A 22,926-nucleotide genomic window follows, 5' to 3' on the forward strand; every position below is an offset into this window, starting at 1 on the left:
TTTCTTAGACATGAGTAGGGGGGGCGCCAAGGAAAAAAGGTTGGGAACCACTGTCCTACATAATAAGCTATATACCATATGCTGAAGTATATTTCTGGAGTGTTAAAGATTAAAAGAAAAAATAACAAGAACCGTACAGAACCGAAAACCGTGACCCTAAAACCGTGATACGAACCGAACCGTGGGTATTGTGAACCGTACCACCCCTAGGATCTATGTCTCTGTTCTCTTCTGATCCTGGGGGTCCTGTCTTTCCATATGAAAGAGGAAATGAGCTTGTTTAATCATACGAAAAAAAGATTCAGGTAAAAAGAGTGGCAAGCTTTGAAAGAGGTAAAAAAAAGCGTGGAAGCACATTCATATTAATACAATTTACCCTACCTGCAATGGTTATATTCAAGACATTCGATCTCTCTAGGTCCGCTTTAAGCTTATCAATTAAGGGCGGGATGACAGATAACTTTCGACAAATGTTAACACCTAAATACTTAGTTGTTTCTAAAAATCTTAAAGGGAAGGAGCCTATCAGGTATCTGAAGGGCTACATTATTTATGGTGAAAACTTTTTGAGAAGTTCAGCTTGTAACATGAAAAAGTTCCAAACATGTTTAATATTTCAGTTATTTGTGGTATGGTTGATACTGGGTCAGAAACAAACGGTACATATAGCCGCAAGTGGCAATTTGCGGGTTCAAACCCTTTTTTCGGCTTCTCAAAGCACTTTCACTTGTTACAGGCACCTTTCACTCACATTCATACACTGAGATCAGACTGCAGGGCCTGGGATCGAACCACCAACCTTCTGATTAGGGATGCACAAATACCGATTGCCAGTATCGGGTATCAGTCCGATGCCGTGCACACATACTTTTACTTGTAGTCATAAAATTTCTCCGATACGTGATGACGAGATGTGACTAATGGCATCTTGCCTTCTCACCATACTCATAAACCAATCTGTGTGATCGTAACAGTAGCCTTTCGGTCTCTTGGGTTGAGAGTAAATTGTAATTCGTCTTGAGATTGTCTTATTTTGTCCACTTCAGGAGATTGAGACTCTGAATGTTTGCTGTCCACTTCTTATTCTTTCCATAAGCTTTTCTTGTTCTTGTTTTTTAATTTGTTCTGCCTCGCAGAGTACGATATAATCTCTCCTCAGACAACTACCTTCAGAGTCTCCCAAAGTAGTTTTGGGGATATGAAGTCAGAGTTGTTCGATATAAGGAAATCATCAATAGCTTTTGAGATGGTTTCACAGAATATATCATCATTTAACAAAGCGCAGTTCAATCGGGGATGTGTTTTCTGTAGAAGCGTGAACGAAAGGTCAAGCAACAACAGCGCATGATCAGATATTACAATAGTGGAGTATTCTATGCTATTTACAGCAGATAGAAAATAGCTATCAATAAAAAAAAATATTCAATCCTAGAAAATGTTTTGTGGACATGAGAGTAGAAGGAAAATTGTTTTTTGTCAGGGAAAAGAAAACGCCATGGGTCAGTACTTTGTTTGGTTCATGAATGAGATTACTTTGGCCATTTTGGAAGGAGGGTAACTTCTAGGGCAGGATTTGTCCAATAGTGGATCTATTGCACAGTTGAGGTCACCTCCCAAAAATAAATGGTTAGAGTTCAGGTCCGGCAGGACTGAGATCATTTTTGCAATGAATGATTCATCATCCCAGTTAGGTGCATAGAAATTGACGAGAACAACATCAACATTATTGAGAAAACCAGAAACTATGATGAAGCGGCCTTGAGGGTCAGCACTAACTTTAGTTGGGAAAAATTTGACCTTCTTATGGATTAAAATGTGTGAGTGAAAGGTTTGGCCAACCTATGAGGCCTTTCATCTATGATGGTCTTTAGTAATAAAATGGGTCTCTAATAAAAAGGTAATGTCAGTCTTAAGATGTTTAGGTGAAAAAAAAAAAATCTGACACAAATCTCAGGCATGCTCCCCCATTCTTTGTTACATTAGACAATATCAAATGTTAAGGAGTAAGTGGGTAAATGTAAAGTAGTGCCTTGTTGAAAGAGAAAGATGGAGGAGGCAAGAGAGAGAAGAAATGAAAAAAGGCTGAAAACATGAATAAATAAATAATAAAAAGCAATAAATAAAATAAAACCCTGTGGGACCTAACTCCCAAATTGCCTGAACAGAGGGCGCTCAGAATGGAGAACCAACATTTACACCTAACTATTCCTAAGCTTGTTCTTAGAACTACAACTACCAGCAGGATGCCACAAACTATGTTGCTTCCAGACATATAGACATATATGGTTGTGAATTCCACTCTCAGGTCAATCGTGTTTCATCTCGGCCACTAGCCAGTTGGAGCAACATGTTGGTTGTAAAAGTCCTGGGCTTTTTGAGGAGAATCAAAGTAAAGTACGTTGTTTTGGAAGGAGATCTGAAGACGGGCAGGGTGCAGCAGGCAGAATTTCATTCCTTTCAGATACAGAGAGTTTTTAACAGAGTTAAACAGCGCTTTTTTCTTATTCAAAATGGCGCCGATATCCGGGTATACTCTCAGCTCGGAGCCTCGGAAAACCAGTTTGTGCTGCATGGCCCATCTCTGAACCTTTTCCTTATCCTGAAAGCGGAGAAACTTGCGCTGGCATCACCCACTCGGGGCCGAGAGAGTGGTGGGCTCGCTCGATCTCTGGAGGGGTGTCAAAAACATCAGCCCCCGCCACAGCCATCAACATATTTGACACAAATTTTGTTGGGTGTTGGTCTATCGCGTTTTCCTCCGGGACGTTGATTATACTCAAGTTAGAGCGTCTGGACCGATTCTTGAGGTCATCCACCCGATGCTTGTAATTGTGATTGTAGTCAATTAACAGTGCCTTCCATCTCAGCAAGTTTCTCAAAGTTCCCCCTGCAAAAGCTTTTGTGCTAGTGAGATGCTTTGTTGAAGGATATAATTTGTTGACCCAGTGAGTCAAATGACAGCTTTAGTGATTTCATTGATTGTTGTACTAGGACAGCCATGTCTGTTTTGAGTCTTAATGTCGCTTTTGGTAACTGGGTCGGTGTTGCTACCTTTGTCAGGGGATAACTTCCCGTCTTCGGTTATATACGGTTATCACCACGGCAAAGTATGGCAGAGAAAGTTAAACATTATCTGCCATCAACAGTAAATAAAGACTTAATGACACCTTGCAGAGGACCAATCTGTACATTCAGATTGGAGTAAGTAACAAGTATCAATGTGCAGCAAACTAGAGCTGGGCAATATATCGATATTATATCGATATCATGATATGAGGCTAGATATCGTCTTAGATTTTAGATATAGTAATATGGTAATATGACAAGTGTTGTCTTTTCCTGGTTTTAAAGGCTGCATTACAGTAAAGTTATGTCATTTTCTGAACTTACCAGACTGTAACTGTTGTATTATTTGCCTTGCTGATTTGACTGTATCTGAAAGCTCCGCTGGAAAGCCAGCGCTAATGGGATCTCCGTTTGCAGAGTTAGACTGTACCTAGTCTCGCTTTGCCAGAATATCCACACGCTGCGGAGCGGAGGAGGGTCTGGCTAGTCCACATAGCATTCCGGGATGAGAGAAAAACATACTCTGGCTTATTGGCATTTCTTTAAGCCAATCACAATCGTCACGGGTAGGTCTGGGCATCGTTCAAAATCTTTCGATCCGGTGCCAATTTAGATACCTCTGTTTCGATGCCGGTTCCTTACCGATACTTTTTTCAGTACGTTTTAAAATCCATTTCAACATCAACAAAAATACAATAAACATAAAACTTTTATTTTCCACCTTAATTGTAAATCAAAACAGTTATCAAAATTAAAAAATTCTGGTAACACTGCTCACTCAGAGTAACTAATAAAAGTAGTTGTGCTTTTGGATAGGGGTGCGCCAGTCAGATACTCAGGATTGCTATCAATCCAAACTTGGCCAAAATTAACAAAAAAAGATAAACCTTTTTGTCACAACATGAACATATTATAATAAATAAACAAATTACATTGTGTACAGGCTAATATTGAACTAACTAAAATGCAAAGGAATGTAAACAAAGACTTTTTAGTGCAAACTGCATAATGACACAAACCTTTAACAATAAACTTGGTGACTGGCCCTGTTGTCAACACTGAACTAATGGAGAACTAACTTAAGTGTAAAGGAACGTAATTGAATTGTGTTGTTGTGAAAGGTGCTGTAGAAATAAAGTTGCCTTGTCTTACAACCTCAGCCTGTCAGTTAGTCACCAGGGCATTGAAACCACTGTTGTGCCTGCTGGTCTCAGAGGAAGGGTTAACGTTAACAGCACCGTGACCGCTTTCGCCTCGCCATTAATATCATATGCGCTGTGCGTGGGAAGTTTTGAAAAACTGTAACTACACTTGGAACCACTTTATCGGCATCGCTGGTGACTTCAACAAAACTGCAGAGCCAACGTAGTTTGCTTAAGTTTACTTTGTCCACACCTCTGTGCGCGCATGCGTGTCAATATGCATAGAGGACAGATAAGCTTGCACTTACACACTCAGGTACCGAATTTTGGTACAGTTTGATTTAAAGTGAATTGGTCCTATCGGTAGTACTGACGTAATTCGGTCGGTACCCAAAAAAGTACAGAGTTCGGTACCCAACCCTAAAACTCAGATTAGAAAGAGTCTAGCTAGCTGTTTGGATTAACCCTGCAGAGATCTGAGGAGCAGTTAACCATAATCCTCATAAATCCACCAGGAGTTTAACCAACACAAAGAAAGTGGAAGAAAATAAATGGATCCGGCAGAATTTCCTGCAGCACCGGAGCAATCCCGGAAGTGGAACGTCAAGGATATAGATCTTCTCTTAATACATCCATGATATAGACTAGGCTGCACCGGACTCTCCAGCAGGAGCGGGTCTCCCCACTGAAATATTACTGATTGTGTTGTTCTATCCTTTCCAAAATTTCCTGTTTCTAAGCAGATTTTCTATGCTGAATTCTGATAAAAACAATCCCCTGTGTGACATGTGGAAAGTGGACTGTCTAGTCTCCTTACAACAGATAAGAAATCGCAAGTGCTGTCTACCGTTTTCTTATTGTATCTTCTCCAGTGCATATCAAGTGATAAAAATGAAAAGTCCAATTGGAAAAATGGATTCCTTACATAACGCACGGCCAGTCTATCTCTGCAGACTCACTCGGGCTATCTATCTATCTGTCTATTTGTTCCTTCATAGATATGCAATATGGCTTTTCAGAGATTTATTTATTTGTATGCACTTGGTTTCATCCACATTTTAGCATTCTTCACATCACTGATTTGCAGTGTCTCAAGGACTAATGGTAGATTCTGACAAAGATTTGCGAGACACATTAAAGAGTTCTCATAAAGGTCTCAGAGTGAAATGGGCCTGATTTGATGAGGGGTTGAAGGGAGCATGGCTATCTCATCAAAATACCAACGTAACAAGTCCCAATGTGCAGGTACTGTGGCCAAATGTGGCCTTAAGGCCAGAGCGATAAGTTGAAATCTCTGGTGTCTCTACTTAGTTTCCCAGAGAGACAAATTATATGTAAGTGCACCCCAGATAATGAGCGATCAATTCAAATTCATCAAAAAAGATTGGGCCAAGTGAGTTTTTCTTTTCCTCCTACACATATTCTATAAAGTCTTACAAGAGGGAGTAATTGTAAGAATATATTCTAGGATAAGGAAGAAGCAGTTGCCCTCCTGTTAATCTCTCGTCAGAGACTGTTCAGGAGCTGTACAGTTTGGTGCCGGTCTGCCAGTAGATTGACTTCTGATAGTGAGCCAGTGACTGTATATCCAGTAGCTGCTTACATTAATTGCCCTGATGGAATACCTGGGTCAATTGTCAATTCACATTCCTTCAATTAAACATTGCATTCCCTGCAGTCTGATTGCAATAGAGGAAAGCTTTTGAGGCATTTTGATTTGTATATTTTGCCTGGGAAGATCAATAATAAATCCCAGGAAGAAGAAATTGGATCTAATACACATGGTAATTTAACCAAAGTTTGTAATTTGGCTGCAGGGCACCTCTTGCTCTAAACCTGCTTTGAATATTGTAATCTTCCTCTGACAACCATTTAGCCACTATGTTAGAATAGGATTGTTCATATTCAGTGAACCAAACAAATATTGCCAGATTGCTCAGCGAAATAGAATTCCAAAGTCTCAGCTTTCTTAGTCAACGTTACAGTTCATATTTAGAAACCTCTTCAAAGAAACTGAATTATAAGAAAGTAGGAAATAAGGTGCATATGGAGAGAAAAGCATAGGATGATAAAAAAGAACATTTTCTGATACATTTCATAGTATATAAGCAAAAAAAAAGTGTACCTAATATTCGCAAAGCCTTTCAGGTTTTTTGTTCTGTGTCCTTATTTGAAATAATGAGTGACATGTAATCTACAGCTTGTTGTTTTTGCCCTTTGTGAGCAGGGCTGTAGAATCATATTAAAGGTCAGAAGAATAACAAAGAACTGTTTTCCTTGGTCGAGCCAGACTCCAATGTTGGCTTTTGTCAAAGGAAACTGAGATTTCTTGTCTATTTTCACGGTGATTGATGTGTAGACTCACACCAATCTTCTCCAGCGTGACAACAATGGGATCAATAAACTCATTTGCAGAGATCTGATAAAAAAAATCTTCAATTGATAAAAGGATAAAAACTGCTGAGAGGTGTCAGCAAAACCTTTCTTGCCCTACAGTCTTGTAATTTAAGTAGTTTCAACTTTGAAGAATTGGTTTTATTATCATCATCTATCATCCACTTTCAGGAAAATGGCTGGCCAAAATGGCCAGTTCAAAATATTCCTACATTTTCTATTTAATTCTTGCGAATTATCGACAATTTTTATTCTCCAGGGATCAACGTTTTCTTAATTTGCAATTACTTTTCTGTGTTAAAATTTTTTACTTGCGTTTATCACTTCATACATCTGTAATACCACAGGTTGAGAGAGGATAAACAAAGTTAAGTTGGGTCACGCTTTTAAATGGAAAGGGCTAAGAGGAGATGTTAAATTTTGCTGACTTTGAGGTTCTGGGCTGTCAATCATTGTTAAGCAGCTCTAAACCACTAGGGTACATTGACAGTTTGCCTGTCTCTGCCTGCAGCTGGTGCTATATGTTAGGATGCTTGAAAGTGTAGCGGTCCAATGGCCTTGTACACAGTCGGAGACACTCATAAAAAGAGAGGGAGCAAGAGCAATGAATTTTATGGGCATGCGAGAATTGCTCGCTCTGAAATGTGTTTGTTTGCTTGTCTGTTTGTTTACCTGGCCGAGTTGAAGTCATCTCTCTAAATTCTGGCCCCACTGCACTCAAGCTCACTCAGTCCCACTTGGATTGCAGGGCTTAAAACGAGAACTTGGCCTGACAGCCTCTCACATTGGTGACATACAAAATAACATCATTTTGGAGTGTCAAAGTAATACACAGTGACCGCTCACCACACACATAAGTAACAACTCACACTAATGAAGGTGCTGCTTGTTAAACTGCTTTGCCTGATAATTAAACACAGCATGTGTCTTGTTTTATCCTCTCATTGGACACTGGACTGCAAAACAACTTAACTGAAGATGTCAGTTCACTCTTCGGGGTTATGACACCATAGACCCTTTAACACGTGCACTGGAAACCTGAAATTACCTAGACATTACCCTGCAGAAGTGTATGTGAGAACGCAAATGTCCAAGTCAGTTGGATCGGACAATCAAACTGTTTAATCTGCCAGCTCCCTAGTACAAAAACAAACAAAAATATCTACGATTGAGCCCAAAGTATGAGTATTTACAGCAAGGGTGGGCGTGTTGGATGACATTTCATGCCGCTCATGCAAAACCAAAGGCGACAAACATCTGATGGTGACGAGGTGATTTACACAAAGACAGCAACTAGAGTTGCAGCTGGCAATTATTTTAGTAATCGAGTATTCTACCGATTATTCCATTGATTAATTGAGTAATCGGATAAGAAATACTTTTGTTTAATTGAAGAGCAATAATTTTGGAAAAAGAAAAACATTTTTATTGCCTACATTGCTTACAATATCATCTCTCAAAAAACTAAACCTATTAAGTGCACTTAAGTGCCATATTACATGGTTTTTAAAGAAAACATTTTCTGAAATGCAATAACCTCAAACTAAACATTAAAACATACATAAACATTACCTTAAGTTGTGCAACTTAACTTTCAGAACTACAAGTTTCAACCTGCGACTGATCTGTATATATGCCTATATGTAAATATTAGTTACACTGAACCTATTTTAATTTATATCAAATTATATATTTGATTACAATGTCACACAGCTCTGTAACACTTATGCTAGTAGATGGTTGATCAGCTGTTTCTCTGTGAAGAGAGAGAGGCGCGCAACTATCGGCTGTTTTTCCGAAGGGATAGTCAACAAGTCGGCTCTTTAGATCAAATTGTTGTCACCACTATGTATTTTCTTGTCTTTGTGTAGTTTCATCATCCATACGACTGATTTATTTTTGTCGTGTCCGCTTCGTGGAATGGATGATTAAGTTAGATTCAATATTTTCTGTTGAGATGCTGAAGCATTGACGTTGTGCCATAATCGTGGTAAACTAGTTTGATTTTGCAGTAGAGACAATGTACAGAGTTTTCATTTTAATTACGTTTGAACTGATTCCAAACTTTGGACACTTTGTCGTTTTCTCCAGCCTGTCTCTTCTCTTAGCCCCTCACTATTTACGCTCCCTTTCTTCATTTTGTAAAAACAGCGTCAGCCCAGTGTGTGACAGTAATAATTATCTGTACAGAAACACCGTGAGCGATTTTTTAGTAATCGAATTATTCGAGTTACTCAAGGAACCGTTTCAGTCCTAACAGCAACAAAAATGCCTAACTGGAGAGGTGACGAGATTCAGGAAATTTGGTCGGTAAGGGTCGACACCGAAATCATAAAAATTCCAGGAACGGCAAGAGACTTGGTTGTTAAAGACCAAATTACGAACTCGCTTTCTGATGCAGTGTAATCCATGTCATGTCATGCCTCCTGCACGCTCTACTCAGGCACCACCCTTCATCTAAACTAAATTGAATTATTTCCAGTAAGTGAGAACGCATCTGACACGGACAATATCCCGTTGTGTGCTACAGATGTTAAAGGGAAACTCTGGACTATGATGAGACCTGATTCCACAGACACTGTCCAGAGTTCATATGTGAAGACAGCTCATGGAAGTATCCCCTGATGGCAGACAGGGTCACAGGAAAAAGTATGGCATAATGTAATTTTTCCTGATATCTTTCTAATTGTTGGGACCTTAAGATAAGTTAATGAATAGAAAGTATAATAAAACCCTGTTGTAGATTAAAGTAACAAAGTATTCTCTGAATATATATAATATGTATAACATATTAGATGCCATTAATATTGAAAGACAAGAGACATTTCTCGATAAACTCAAGATTTGTGTTTCGATGTCATTTCCTAGCTTACAGTTGTGATTTATTTTGGTTTAATGTAAATAGCTGTGATAATAGAATCTTTAAAATACAATATAAGACTACTGCCAATGAAAAAAAAAAAATCATCTCTACTATGGTCTGTTAAAAAAAAAAAAAAACATTGTTTAATTTGAGTTACATTTATAACAAGACAACACAAAGCATTTGCCACTGGGGCTCTGAGAGGAATTTCTGTCAGTGAAAGAGTTGCATTTTGAGCTTTTATACCTAAGAGAAGAGGGTATCCTGATGGTCTGTCAAAACACATCAGTGTCATCCCATATCAGCTCCCTGTCAAACTCTCTTAAGAGTCGTCAACATACAATACTTAACAGTCATCACCACACTCTGAGCGCCTCTCCTTTTTACTCTCTCCGTCTCTCACTGACAGTGTCTGCCTCTCTCTCTCCTGACTCTGGATGACAACTCTCAGGGACAACAAAGCTTGTAGCTCAGTGATTGATTAGAGCTTCTTTCAGCCAATTATAATTAATGCCCAGCAGGATCACATAAACCTGGCAAATGCTCCCATTCACTCATGACGTGGAAGAGATGGATAACCTCAGCCTCAAGGTTGGGGGTCAAACCTATTTCATATTTCCTTGTTTCAGTTTGGAGTAACTTCTACATCATGCCAATACAGAAAGCCATAAACCAGTGTCTGAAGGCTGCTTTTCAAACAAAACAAATTTGTAATTCATGTGCACTTTAAATTTGAATTATAAAACAGGGAACCATGTGTCCTCTCTGTGAATTTATTTAATTCAACCAGAACCACAAGGCATATTAAAAATATTTTTGCACACAACTGTCCATGAAAATTCATTAAAAAGGTACATTTGCATGCCAGTCAGCTGGCTTTTCCCCTTAAGTTTCCAATACACATGGCTGATTTTAGAGTGCTGCTCTTATAAAATATTACATGCTCAACCACACACTAAGAACCTTTGTTCTTTGCATGCTTCAAGATCACACACCAAGCAGGCCTCCTTGTTATCCCAAGAATTAATCCCAAGGCAATACAGCCTTGTTTTACCAAGCCCCCACGTCTCTTTGGAACAGATTTAGAGCTGCTGATACAGTAGCTCTCGTTCAATCTGTCAAAACTTTACTCTCTCTATAAGTGCCCATAACCTTTTGTTTTTGTTATGATTACATATAGTCCAGTCTCTATAGGTCAAAACATTACGAGATAGGTAAATTAATTATATTACTTTTTAATTTTTTAAACCTACAGCTCTTTTATTGCACCCCAGCCATTAAAGTGATGGGGGATTTCTCTTTGCATTTCTATTTTTTTTTTCATAAATAAATGTTGAGTTTGGAAGTGCAGCTGTGGGCCTGTAAAGCCCATTAAAGCATTGTATGCAATATTGGGCCAAACAAATAAACATAACTTTACTAATTCCTTTATTGGAACTTTAACTTGTCAATCAAAACTGACTTCATACTTACAAAACACACTAATTGTGATAAAAGTGCTAGCATCCCTGGATTTCAAAATGTACTTTCAGGCCTACATTTGATTTGGCAGTCCTGTTTTCCTACAGAATATAGGCCATGATTTCACAGTTTTACTATAGCACTAAAAATTCTTTTGAGAGAATTTAGTACGTTATTTCTCTCCAACCAAGACAACGCTTCATCTTCAACCTCATCTCACCTTTCTGTTAACACCTTAACCGGTACAACACACACCCAAATACACACCTACTGTCACAGGACAACTGTATTCTCATCTGATGAAATATAAGCAAAACACATCATCACTACTCGTGACAGATCAACTCACCAAATGGTTGTCGGTTCAGATCCCTCTACTTCCAAATAATCAGACTTCTCTTCCATCTGAAATTCAGTGAAAACCAGGGAGATGGTGTCCCCCGGATCTGCCAGGATGGTCCATTTACACTCCCCACTGCTGCCCAGGCCTCCAGCACCTCCACCAGCGCCAGGGGAGTCACCACTGGGGAAATCGAAGCTGGAGATGAGCCCGCTGGAGCCCCTTAGGGTGCCACCGCACGTGTCCTCCGCTGTCAGTTACCAAAGAGATAGCAGGGTGGGGAGGGGAGAAGAAACACATGGTCTCTGGGTTATTTCAGAGCTATTACTCAAAGTTCAACATGGGAAAAAAAAGTGGCTTCAGGCATAAAACATCTGCACCTGTCCCCTCAGATAAATGCAAACCAGAGAAAGACCAATGTGGAAGCTGATGTTAGAGCTGCACAAGCCATTTAGACAAACTATTTTATTTGTTTTTCACACAACCACAGTTTGTTGAGTCCCGTTTCTACAGCTAATTCAACAAAAACAATTATGCTAACAATATAAAACATAAGATTAAAAGGTTGCTAGTGTTTTCTTCACACTGGCAACAATCATTGCCAGTGTGGCATTCCGACAATGGGCAGAACTATTTACCAATTAATGGTGTGCTAATTCTGTCACAATTCCCTTTGGTGCAGCTTGTAGGAGGAAATGTCCTAAATATATATATTTTGTGCTTTTTCTCACTTTCTTGTCTCCACTCTCCATCCAAGAGTCAGTAATTCATCAATGTGTCCTCCAAGCCCCCTCATGTTTCAGGAAACAAACAAATGGTGATAAACAGGGCTTGTAATGCTGTGAAATTGTTTATTTTTCTCTCCAATGTGGGAAGCATGGCACGTCAGTTGAATGTTAATGCACTCTACCATAACAGTGGCTTGCTCTTTCACTCCGTCCCTTTTCACTTCTCTCCCCCACCCCTTCTTACATCTCTCCACCTCAGTCTCTCCATTCCTCTCTTCCGAGCCTTCTCAGATCTTTCTACTATTACTCACCACCCACCACTCTACCCCTGTATCCGTTTTTTCTCCTTAAGAATTCTAATGATGGCAGGGCTTTCACAGTTTTCACATCATTTAAGACTAATATGTGACACTCAGCTGTGCTAGCTGAAACCTTTGATGGCTCAGTGCTCCACTCAGGACTGTCAGAGCTGCCAGCCTTGGAAAATTCCTGTATGCTGCATTACACGATTGGTCAAGGAACAAGAAGCGGGTGTATGAAATTCAAAAGAAGATAAAGAAAAAAGGGGAGAAGATGGGAGAGCAGGAGCTGCTAGTTAGCTTGATCATGTCCTTTGACACATTAACTGAAGCATATCAATTGATCAAAGTCTTCATAGGAAGGGCAGAGATGGCACATATGTGATTCATATAAAGGGCCGACTCATTTGCAGACTACACCAAAAGCAGGCTTTCATTTGTTGAACAGCTGCAGCCTTGTAACAACAAAAGCATGTGGATTCAATGATTTGTTTTTGGTTTGGATCACCATCTCCACCTTATAACACTTCTGAGTGATAAATTGTACAGTATATCCCCTCAGTGTATTTAAGATGACATTCCAAAGAGAGCCCAGCAGATTTGTAGAGTAATTGGCTATAGGCTGAAATTAAACCGATATTATTGAAGTGCTGCGAGTCTGACCAAAGGAGCCATATCACTTTTTAACCTTGATGACAAACAGGGGGGCAGCATAAATGGCCATCAAGGCAAAGAGAGGGGGGCATAGAAAAAGACATTAAGTGGGAATGGAAAGAGACAAGTAGAAAGAAAATCAAGAGTGAAAAATAAAGAAATGAGCGAAATATTGGAATTTTTGCAAGAGACAAAGAAACAGAGAAGAAGTAAAAGGGAAGGAAAAGGAAAGATAACATGTCAGAGAAATGTCAGAAAACTTCTACCGGCAAGCCTAAAAACAAACATCTTTGCAGTCCACACCCACCCTTATATATTAGTGACTCCTCTAAACGGTTGCAAATGTCACCTGCCTCAGACCCTCACGTGCATGTCCTAAGCTCCTCCAACTCATTCAGATGGTATATCATCCCTCACCTACTGTACCCTCTCTCTGCTGATGCTGTCATAGTACCAGAATTCAGATTTTGATCCGAAGTTTAAAAAATAAATCAAATTGTTAGAGCTGCTTTGGCGCCTGGATAGAGCATAGAGCGTGGGCCTCATGTACAGAGGCTCAGACCTTGCAGCAGCAGCTGCTGCAGGTTCAATTCCGACCTGCGTCCCATTGCTGCATATCATTCCCCCTCTCTCTCCCCCTTTATCTCTAAGCTGTCCTATCGAATAATGGCCTAAAATACCAACAAAAAAAATCTTTTAAAAAATATTGTTAGAGCTGCTCAAACTGTACAAGTCTTAAAATGGCATACCAGCTTCTAAATCAGAAATCATTAATATATTGGAAGTGTTTTCAATGTAGTCAATTTTGAATTGAACCATTTACAATATCAACAAGTACCACAATTTTGGTGAGGGTTAAAGTTGGTTATCAGTAGGTGCTCCTATCAAACAGTATCACGATTCAATCACCAATCAGTTATTCATAATAATAATAATAATAATACACTTTTACAGAATCTTCAAGCTAAAAAGAATCCTTTTGGCTCCATTCTTCTGATTTGCTTTACCCAGGACTTCTCCATCATACAAAGTCATTCAAAAGTCAAGCAAATATTTTCTTAGGTTGATTCTTCAAACACTGTAAGCATGACCTTTGCACTCTTTTGCAAATTGGCAGCTCCTAGAGATAACAGAACAATTCTGTCAAAGTGAATTTGGACCTAACAAAAGCAATATTTTTAATTAATCCATTTGTTTTGTGCTAACATAAACAACTCAATCAACTGGAATTTGGCAGCCAAGGGCAGCATTAAAATAGCCCTGATGGTGCATCTCTGTCACCATCCGGAATTTTTTTTTTTATTAGAAAATGAAATGTCATGTCATAAAACATAATTTTGGTAAAGGAGTTATTTACAAATTATAATAATTTACACATTAAAATATCTAGCAATGAAGTGTTTTTTTTTTTTTTACATGAATATCAGCAAATGTAAATATACTTTAGCATTTCTAGGGGACGCAACTATGTCATGGCAGGTGTATTGTTCAGGACCCAAGGAAGTGTAGTGTCTAGTGTGAAGTTGTTTGGATTAGCGGTCCTCCAGAAAGCTGCAAGCATTAATACCACAGGCCAAGCAATCTGCCCTTTCCGAAAAGGCCCGTTTACATTGGGCACTTTACTTGTATTATATGTGGAAGGAATACAACTAGCACAATTATCCAACAATCTGCAGGGCATCTGCTAGGGCCTAAGGGCATTGTACAATGAAACTTGATAAATCAATCAAATAACACAGCAGTAAGACTCTGTACTGTAGATAAAAGTAAATTAAGTTAGGCCGTGAGGTGCATGCAGACAGCGAGCAGAAACCGCAGGCTGCCATCCAGCACAGTTTATGTTCTGGGTTTTGACTGGAAGGCAGAGTACACAACGTTGCCACAAATGATACCACTGGCATTATCATAGAAAAGAAAGAGACAATGACTAGGCTCTCCCATGAACCGTAAACAAAAAATGAAAGCCCATTTTTGTTCCGCAGATATTTGTACACCAGAATAGGATGCTGGAACAAATAAAAAATAGCTCCTTTACAAATTCCTCTGAAGTGGTTTAGACTAGACAGACTAGGGTTGCACAATATTGACAAAATGTGATATTGCAATATTGATTATGAATATTGCGATCGATATTAATTTTGATATTTTCAAACATGTAAAATTACAAAAGTTCTGGGAAAACGCATCAAAATAGATTCATAACAAATTAAACAAGTTTTCTTACAACACAAGGTTTATTTCAACTCAACTGGTCCAACATGAATAAATAAATAACGACCATGTCTACAGAACAGGACATGTTTGACTGGTTGTACAGTATAAAATACAGTGGGGGAAATAAGTATTTGACCCCTTGCTGATTTTGCAGGTTTGCCCACTTACAAAGAATGCAAAAATCTACAATTGTAATCATATGTACATTCTAACAGTGAAAGACAGAATCCCAAAGAAAATTCCAGAAAATCACATCATATGAATTTATTAAAATTGATAACCATCTGATGAGGAAAAACAAGTATTTGACCCCCTGGACAAACAGCAAGTATTCTGGCTCCTACAAGCCAGTTAGTCTTTCTTTAAGACACAGCCCCAATCCGAACCAATTATCTACATCAAATACACCTGCCTCACCTCGTTACCTGTATAAAAGACACCTGTCAACACCCAAACAACCAGCATCCAACATCACCACCATGGGCAAGACCAAAGAGCTTTTCTACGGACATCAGGGACAAGATTGTTGATCTGCACAAGGCTGGGATGGGCTACAAGAGAATCGGAAAGCAACTTGAGAGAAAAGATCAACTGTCGGTGCAGTTATCAGGAAATGGAAGAAGCACCACACCACCGCCAACCTCCTCGGTCTGGGCCTCCACACAAGATCTTGCCTCGTGGGGGTGTCCCTGATCATGCGAACGGTGAGGAATCATCCCAAAACCACAAGGGGGAGCTGATGAATCAACTGAAGGCAGCTGGGACCACAGTTACAAAAGAAACGGTTGGTAACACACTACGCCGTCATGGATTGAAATCCTGCAGCGCACGCAAGGTCCCCCTGCTCAAGAAGAAACATGTACAGGCCCGCATGAAGTTCGCCATTCACCACCTGGACGACTCAGAAGAGGCCTGGAAGAAGGTGATGTGGTCAGATGAGACCAAAATAGAACTTTTTGGCCTCAACTCAACTCGTCGTGTTTGGAGGGCAAAGAACACCGAGTACAACCCAAAGAACACCATCCCCACCGTCAAGCATGGTGGTGGCAACATCATGCTTTGGGGGCTTTTCAGCCAAGGGGACGGGACAACTCCATCGTATTGAGGGGAGGATGGACGGGGCCATGTATCGTGGAATTCTGGACCGACATCTCCTTCCCTCAGTGAGAGAGCTGAAGATGGGTCGAGGATGGGTGTTTCAGCACGACAACGACCCTAAGCACACCGCCAAAGCAACAAAAGAGTGGCTGAAGAAGAAGCACATCAAGGTTCTGGAGTGGCCTAGCCAGTCTCCAGACCTGAACCGATTGAAAATCTTTGAGGGAGCTTAAAATTGAGTTGCCAGGCGACAACCTCGGAACCTGAATGATTTGGAGGCTGTCTGCAGGGAGGAGTGGGCAAACATCCCTGCCGAAATGTGCACAAACCTTGTCACCAACTATAAAAACCGTTTGACATCTGTGCTGGCCAATAATGGCTTTTCTACAAAATATTAACATGCTGTTTGTCCAGGGGGTCAAATACTTGTTTTTCCTCATCAGATGGTTATCAATTTTAATAAATTCATATGATGTGATTTTCTGGAATTTTCTTTCACTGTTAGAATGTACATATGATTAAAATTGTAGATTTTTGCATTCTTTGTAAGTGGGCAAACCTGCAAAATCACCAAGGGGTCAAATACTTATTTCCCCCACTATATATAAATAAAGAGAACAGGACAAAACTTTGCTTTCTCTTCTGATTTGTTCAGTTGTTGTTATTGTCTCTCTCTGTTGAAATATGCACACACGTCACATGGTACGTTCCATAGTGTTTGTCACATAGTGGACCCGTGGTTCGCTCCATAGGGTTTGTCACATAGTGGACCTGTGCGCTGACGTGCACTAACATGTGCAAATGGCATGGTAACTGGCCAATGAAACATGATCATTATAGCATTTCAAGCGGGCTCTAAATTAAAACACAACTAAGCCACACAGCCAATGGACGGGACGCAGCGCTCCACAAAATAAACAAAATATTGCATACTTATTGCGAAACAGTCAATATATTGCAATAACAATATTGAGTCTATATATCTTGCACCCCTATAACAGACTTGCTCTCTGAGGATTGTTAAATGTCATTCAACATATGTCAAGTGCAAATGTTTGAGTGAGAAGTACAGAGGGTAATGTTGTATGTAGCCTGGAAATAGTAAAACAAAGCAATGGTAACTGCCCATTGTCTGCAAGCAACTTTAAAGAGACTTTTTAGTTAAACGAAAAAAGCTTTTTTTTTTAGTTTGTGTGCTGTGGATTAATCACCAATATGTCAGCAAAGGGCTTCCTCAAAGGGCACTGGATAGATTTCCACAACCAGGTTTAATGATACCTCACTTTAAATTGCTCAGGAAAATTTGTTAGATGCTTGGGAGTACTTCATTATTGTACAGAAGTGCTACGACAGGTTTCTAACTGTGTCTTTGAGAAGCATCCATGCATGGTAGTGTAAATCATGAATCGGCAAACTGCTGTCTCAGGCTCAAAAAAGCTTTGCAGCTTGATAATTTTAAATTGCTTCAACTGGATAATGCCTTTCAGGTTCCATATATTCACATGCAGCATTTCATTGGAATGCAAGGCAGCATTTAAGGTACAGTGTGCCAATGAGGTTTAGTGACATAAAAGACACTGAATCCTGGGCAATGTGTTCCCTAGAAAATCATTAGAGCATGCTCTGGATTTAAAGACGAAGGAGGATCCGTCTCTTTTAAAAACGGTGGCAGTGTAAAAAAAAAATAAAAAAATAAAAGATGGTGGTGAGGATTAGGACTGCTTTAGCTGAGCTCATTTACATCCCCAGAATCAGCAATCTAATGCTACTTGAGGAGGGATTAAGCCTCTCTCCCCTTGACTTTGATCAGATATACAACACTTGTCTTTCTACTTAGAAATATTCACCCCCAAGGATAGAAGGAAGGAACTCATGTATAATTGTCTACACTACCTTAGGTTTTTCCTTTGTAATAATCCCTGTATTAATGAAAAGGTAGTGACTATGTCTACAGTAAGTTCCTCATTTGCTCAGCTGCAAGTCATGTTAAACATTAGAAAAGAGAGTTCTCTGCGCTTCTGCAAACCACAACAATCCGGTGCAACCAGGGCAGGACAAAGAGTGTAGAGTAAAAAAAATAGCCGGTGCAAAACAGAGGTCTTCTTAATTTTTTTTTTTAAAAGGTGCATAACAGTGACTAACGTTTCGATGTAAGGTTACATCTTCAGAGTCCTTGGAGAGGATAGCTACCTGAAGATACACCCATCTCAACCAAAGTGCTACATTGCATCAGTCATTAAAGGGAAAACATCCACAAACAGGTCAAAAGTGATTAAAAACAATGTTGATAGGTAACAAGCATCACATGTTCACAAAAAAATGGGAATAAAAGTTATTGCTTCAGTCGATGCAGAATGGGTCCAGACAGCTATCATGATTGGTAGGAAACTGCTAGTTTAACAGTGAAAGTCAGCTCATCCTCCATCAATCACGGACTGGTACAATGCCCCGACTACAGTGGCTGCATATGAACGCGTATCCTCCACCCTGCTAGACAGGTTAGATTGGCACTACTTTAAATGGCAAAACTTTCTTCAATATATAAATGACCTTCAGTGATGAACGACTGGCTCACCCCCTTCTCCTTTTATTTGTATTTCTTGGTCTTTTTCCCCCCTATCTGCTATATTTTTTTGTTTGTTGTTGTTATTGTGGTCTTGTCTGGTGTCCATATGGGCAGATATTGTGTATGCATGCACTGATGCTTGAGTTGCCCTATGTTTGTTTAGTAATGTGAGGAATATTTTCATGCTTCTTATTAATCACTGGTAATCTGTACTTATGTTTAAAATCAATAAAAATTTCCAATCACAATGGGAATAAAGGTATATTCATCTTAAGTACTATATTTTGACATACTTTGACATTAGAGAAAGCAAGTTAACTTAAATTCTTCATTTAAACCTAGAGGTTCTAAAGTGCAGGGTGTATGTATCCAAAACGCTTTCCTGCATAGGAGTTTATTAATGATATTGCCACCCCTGGGTGGGGGTGTGATTTTCTCAATTCCCCAGAACCTTAGTGATGTAGGGGAGCCATGATTGGCCTGCTTGTAATGCCTCGCCAAGGCATAGGTTAAGTTCTGGGTACAAATTACCGTCTTGTGTTCAGCTACTCTTAGTTTGGGTTAACGTTTTGTTTGGCTTATATAAGCCAGTTCACAGGGACACTTTAGAAGGTACACCACATGTGTACTATTGCAATTAATAAATTAAGAGATGAGGTATTTCTTGCCAATGCGGGGATGTGAGAAGTGTTTCGCATTGGTCGAGTTGGAGCATTGCGCACAGTTACCATATTTATAGAAACCCAGGGGTGGGCTGGGAAGCCAAGTGGTCGAGGGTGGGGTGGTCATGTCTGAGTGGACCAATTGGTCACAAATGTTGCGGGCGCGCCTAAATATAAACCTGGGCCGCTCAGTGCAGATGTCTTTGAGTGTCGGATCACTCTTCAGAACATGCCAATGCTTGCAAATAACATTTTTTCATTCTTCCTGTTGTTGGAGTATAGCAGGTGTAAAAAGATACTCTGGATATTGTGTGTGACTTGTGTTAACAATGAGGCGCAATCTCTACTTAGAGCCCTATCCCAATCATGTTAAACACTGACAGGGTTGAGAAGCAGTAAAGAGATCATACATGGTTGCAGAGATGCAATTCAATTTGCATCATATGTCCATGATGTAGTCGACGTAATCGATTACGTAAATGCGTCGACACAAATAATTTGCATCAATGCGTCGCACGTAGAAAGCTATAAATAACCGGCTGCCTCCAGCAACAGCGAAAGTATGGATTCCTCGCAAGCTCAACAACACGTTGAGAAAAGGCTTGCACACAATCTTCTAAAGTGTGGGAGTATTTCACTCTTAATGCCAACAACATGGTAGTCTGTAGACTTTGTAAAATGCATCCCTGAGTTAGGATAACAGCAGAAAAACACCGTAAGTTCTGCTCACCTTTTTGTCCCTTTCCCTCCCAGAAAGAGTTTAGATTCTCTGCCCGAGCCCAAACTTGACCCACAGGCCGGGTCGGGCCCATACAGTGGGGAGAACAAGTATTTGATACACTGCCGATTTTGCAGGTTTTCCCACTTACAAAGCATGTAGAAGTCTGTAATTTTTATCATAGGTACTCTTCAACTGTGAGTGACGGAATCTAAAACAAAAATCCAGAAAATCACATTGTATGTTTGCATTTTATTGCATGACAAATATTTGATACATCAGAAAAGCAGAACTTAATATTTGGTACAGAAACCTTTGTTTGCAATTACCGTATTTTTCGGACTATAAGTCGCTCCGGAGTATAAGTCGCATCAGTCAAAAAATGCGTCATGAAGAGAAAAAAAACATATATAAGTCGCACCGGACTATAAGTCGCATTTATTTAGATTATAAATACAAGTGTTATTCAACTACAGAATAGCACACAGAACAATACGCTGAATACGGTAGGTGTCCGGTATGTTAACGTAACACATTAACAGTTATTGAACTATACAATAGCACACAGAACAACTAGCGATAGCTAGCAGGGCGTGGAGCATGGATGTATTAAAAGACGTGGAAACGTAACTGCACCCTGAACGAGCCCCTCCCGACTCGTTCCTCCAGCTCTGGCCGTCTCGCTTTCAGCCCGCGCTTAACCAATTAGCTTTCTTTGTTTTCTTCATTGCAGTAAGAGTCACCTTTTCGCCAGTCTCCCTCATAAGTTTCTCCCTCATTTCAAACTCTCTTTCTGCTGCTCGATTACCATTTTCGGGGCTGCATTACCATTTTACTACCTGCAGTTTGTTATCGCTTTTCTTTCTCAGTTGTCTTTAGGAGGAGCGTTCTAGTTGTCACAAGCCTAGAGCGCCCTCTCGCGGCTGTAGACGGCAATGTTTTCAGTATAAATTAACATGTAAAAACATGTTAAATTATATATATTTTGATATATAAGTCGCACCTGACTATAAGTCGCAGGACCAGCCAAAGTAGGAAAAAAAGTGCGACTTATAGTCCGGAAAATAGGGTACAGAGATCATACATTTCCTGTAGTTCTTGACCAGGTTTGCACACACTGCAGCAGGGATTTTGGCCCATTCCTCCATACAGACCTTCTCAAGATCCTTCAGGTTTGGGGGCTGTCACTGGGCAATACAGACTTTCAGCTCCCTCCAAAGATTTTCTATTGGGTTCGGGTCTGGAGACTGGCTAAGCCACTTCAGGACCTTGAGATGCTTCTTACGGAGTCACTCCTTAGTTGCCCTGGCTGTGTGTTTCGGGTCGTTGTCATGCTGGAAGACCCAGCCACGACCCATCTTCAATGCTCTTACTGAGGGAAGGAAGTTGTTGGCCAAGATCTCGCAATACATGGCCCCATCCATCCTCCCCTCAATACGATGCAGTCGTCCTGTCCCCTTTGCAGAAAAGCATCCCCAAAGAATGATGTTTCCACCTCCATGCTTCACGGTTGGGATGGTGTTCTTGGGGTTGTACTCATCCTTCTTCTTCCTCCAAACATGGCGAGTGGAGTTTAGACCAAAAAGCTCTATTTTTGTCTCATCAGACCACATGACCATCTCCCATTCCTCCTCTGGATCATCCAGATGGTCATTGGCAAACTTCAGACGGGCCTGGACATGCGCTGGCTTGAGCAGGGGGACCTTGCATGCGCTGCAGGATTTTAATCCATGATGGCGTAGTGTGTTACTAATGGTTTTCTTTGAGACTGTAGTCCCAGCTCTCTTAAGGTCATTGACCAGGTCCTGCCATGTAGTTCTGGGCTGATCCCTCACCTTCCTCATGATCATTGATGCCCCATGAGGTGAGATATTGCATGGAGTCCCAGACTGAGGGAGATTGACCGTCATCTTGAACTTCTTCCATTTTCTAATAATTGCGCCAACAGCTGTTGCCTTCTCACCAAGCTGCTTGCCTATTGTCCTGTAGCCCACCGCAGCCTTGTGCAGGTCTACAATTTTATCCCTAATGTCCTTACACAGCTCTCTGGTCTTGGCCATTGTGGAGAGGTTGGAGTCTGTTTGATTGAGTGTGTGGACAGGTGTCTTTTATACAGGTAACAAGTTCAAACAGGTGCAGTTAATACAGATAATGAGTGGAGAACAGGAGGGATTCTTAAAGAAAAACTAACAGGTCTGTGAAAGCCATAATTCTTACTGGTTGGTAGGTGATCAAATACTTATGTCATGCAATAAAATGCAATTATTTAAAAATCTTTTTCTGGATTTTTGTTTTAGATTCCGTCTCACAGTTGAAGTGTACCTATGATAAAAAATTACAGACCTCTACATGCTTTGTAAGTAGGAAAACCTGCAAAATCGGCAGTGTATCAAATACTTGTTCTCCCCACTGTATGTCCCGCCACTATCCTCAGGCCAGGCCCTTCATCAAGTATCTCTGGGTATATGTCCTGCACTTAATAATTGAGCAATGGGAAAATAATCGCTTATTGAAAAATGAATCGTCAGATTAATCGAAAACGTAATCGTTAGATTAGTCTACTAATCAAAAAAATAATCCCTAGATTAATCGTTTGGGACAGCCCTAATCATGCATATTGCTGGGAGTCGTTTTATTATAGTGACCATCGCTCTGTAATTTCAGGTTTTAAAAATAATAATAATAATAATAATAATAATAATAATAATAGAAGAGGATTAT

The 22,926-nt window shown here is 40.1% G+C and overlaps 1 protein-coding gene across 4 annotated transcripts in view; it reads right to left on the bottom strand.

Annotated features, from left to right (window-relative positions):
- LOC114556692 (CUB and sushi domain-containing protein 3) overlaps positions 1 to 22,926 on the bottom strand; it is a 258,762-nt gene that overhangs the window by 192,652 nt on the left and 43,184 nt on the right. For all 4 annotated transcript variants that reach the window (XM_028579712.1, XM_028579713.1, XM_028579711.1 and 1 more), the window contains exon 5: positions 11,276 to 11,516. In XM_028579712.1, coding sequence (XP_028435513.1) covers positions 11,276 to 11,516 — 241 coding nt within the window. The remainder of the gene's footprint in view (positions 1 to 11,275; positions 11,517 to 22,926) is intronic.

The sequence above is a fragment of the Perca flavescens genome, chromosome 6, assembly GCF_004354835.1.
Source record: "Perca flavescens isolate YP-PL-M2 chromosome 6, PFLA_1.0, whole genome shotgun sequence".
Taxonomy (NCBI): Eukaryota; Metazoa; Chordata; class Actinopteri; order Perciformes; family Percidae; genus Perca; species Perca flavescens.